The sequence below is a fragment of the Arachis ipaensis genome, chromosome B01 (assembly GCF_000816755.2).
Source record: "Arachis ipaensis cultivar K30076 chromosome B01, Araip1.1, whole genome shotgun sequence".
Lineage (NCBI taxonomy): Eukaryota > Viridiplantae > Streptophyta > Magnoliopsida > Fabales > Fabaceae > Arachis > Arachis ipaensis.
In genome coordinates this window covers 2,378,012-2,380,580 of record NC_029785.2, presented here as the reverse complement: position 1 = coordinate 2,380,580, position 2,569 = coordinate 2,378,012, and the positions used below count along the sequence as shown (strand labels likewise).

The following is a 2,569-nucleotide window of genomic DNA, read 5'->3' as shown; positions in this document are numbered from 1 at the left end:
CTTTTAAAAAAATATTTAATATTTAACTATACCTAAGAAAATTTATTAATGATGTTACAGAATTAGCATCTTAATTAAAAAGGGAACAATAGCTCTTAAACATTTCACACATATCTTTGTTGGAATAATAATAATAATATTAGGCCAAAAAAACAAATGTTAAAAGGTACCCTCCAAGTACCTATAGAATCCCATGAGAAGAATCTTGATACAAGCATCTTATAAATAGAAAGAAAAAAAAAAAACAGGCAATATTCAAATATCATATAACTTTGTCCCTTGCCAACTTGGATCAGCATGTAACATAATAATATATGCCAAAATTAATAGAACAATTATATAATTTTTTACACTAGAATTCTTACTCAAACTATATATATCTTGCATAGTCCCTTACTCACTCACTTGATTACATATTTTTCTTTTCCTTCTATTCACTTAACTCATTTTCCTTTACACAATAATAATTAAATTAATTACAAATTAACATTAGGACAAAAATAGTTTCTTCTTCTAGTCATCTATTGCTCTGCGAGGGGCAGTTTCGGAATTCCAACAAGCACAAGCATAACGCGATAGAAACCACAATCCCTTCAAAAAGACGAAAAAGCCCCCTATTCAGGCCACGTCAGGAAATCTTCCGGGTCTAACTCGCCGAACTCTTCCTTCCCAAAGCGCTGAGTCAATACCGAGTTAACGCCCATCAAACTTAACGGCACGTCAATGTCAAAACCGAAAGCATCCACATCGCCGTAACGGAGACCCTCAAACGGCGTCGTCTCGCAACCACCAACAACGCCGTCATCGTAAGCAAGGACCGAAGTCGGAGAGGCAAAACCCTCTCTGCTCCCAGAAACCGCCACAAAACCCTCACCGGAAACCACCGCAAAACTCTCGCCGGAAACTTCCGAATCGCCACGGGGAAAGTTAATAGCTGCGCCGGGACCCTTGAACTTAACTGCCGCGGCGTCGTAAACAGCGGCAGCCTCCTCCGCGGTGTCAAAAGTGCCCAACCAAACCCGTTTTCTTCGGTTCGGGTCACGAATCTCTGCCGTCCACCGCCCCCACGGTCTCTGACGAACGCCACGGAACCTTCCAGAACCAGAAATGGTGCGTTTTATTTTCCTCTTGAACCGGTTCCGGTCAACATGGTTTTGACCCGAACCGATTGAAGGAGAAGAAGGTGATGAAGATGCGGTTGGAGAAGAAGAATGCGAAGAGTGAAGCCGAGGGGTCATTATGTGAGTGATAATTTCCCTTTTTACCCTCGGTGATGGGTTTTGCTCTTCTGCTTCATCGTTGGAAGATTCTGAATCGGTGGCGTCGGGATCGGTGAGTATGATTCGAAGGAGCTTCTTCGATCGAAGCCTTTTTGCTGTTTTGCATGGTGGGTCGCCTTCAAAATCGAAGCTTGAGCTTCTTATGGCGAGAGTCTGAAGCTTCAGGGTGGATTGTGCGGACATGAGAGTGAGAGAGAGTAAAAAAATAAGAGAAGAAACGGTTTTAAGCTTTTCTTTGTGAAGGTTGTAGAAATGATAAGAAATAAATTGAAGATGTTTTGGTAGTTGTGTTGTTTGGGAGCATGAAGAAGTAGAAAGAAGAAATGATTTTTGGTGTTAATTTTACCAAAGACGTTTAGTATTTGGGTGTTGATGGAGAAGAAAAAGAAGGGAAAAAAAGGAGAGAGAAACAAAAAAAAAAAAAAAACAATCTTGGTATTTTGTATAATCTCAACACACCACCACCCTTGTGAGGGGTGGTTTAGTGAGAGAAAAAGAGGTGAGGTTGGAAGCTTGTGATCAGAATTGGCGGGAAGGTAGAGGTGGTAGTTTAGTAATTAGTAGTTAGGAGTGTAGAGTGAAGGGAAGAGAAGGAAAAGAGAAAGGGAAATGAAGAGGAGGCACAAAAGAGAAGGAAGAAAAAAAAAATAAGAAATGAATGGAAAGAAAGAGAAGAGTAAGGTCATAAAAGTAGAGAGGAGAGGGTATTTATGGTAGCAGGAGGAGGTGTGCTCCCATTGGAGGAGAGAGAAAAAAGGAGGGAAAATGGGTGAGTGATGGAGGGAAAAGAGAGTGATCTCATGACTGATGACTCACTACTATTACTACCACTAATCTACCACAGCATTGTCTACTGTGTAATTAGAAAGATAGGAAAAAAAAAAAGGGGAGAAATATGAATATCCTAATATAGTGGGGGTGGTTTATTAGTTTAATAGATGACACTTCTCCTAATTAAATTGTAGATATTTGAACGGTGGAAACTCAGGTGTAATCGACTTCACGTGAAGTTGATATCTAAGAATCGTTAAATAATTTGACTGATTTGACTAAATTTTCATCTAATAGTTCTCAATATAAACTTCACGTGAAGTCGACTTGACCTGAGTTTTCACCTATTTGAATACTTCATCTTTCATTTTTTTTGTTGTTGATATTGTATTTATGGTCAGTTATGTATCTTTTGATTTATTTAAAAAAAAAAACTAAAAAGGGAAATACAAATATTTTTTTTTCAATATATCATTAAAAACAAAAGTACTATATACACATCAAAATTAATCATTAAT

The 2,569-nt window shown here is 38.4% G+C and overlaps 1 protein-coding gene across 1 annotated transcript; it reads right to left on the bottom strand.

Moving 5' to 3' along the window:
• Positions 263–1,463, bottom strand: LOC107635685 (pathogenesis-related genes transcriptional activator PTI6). The gene has a single exon (XM_021106078.1). It carries the CDS (start codon positions 1,461–1,463, stop codon positions 615–617), a length of 849 nt encoding a protein of 282 aa, XP_020961737.1. The 3' UTR covers positions 263–614.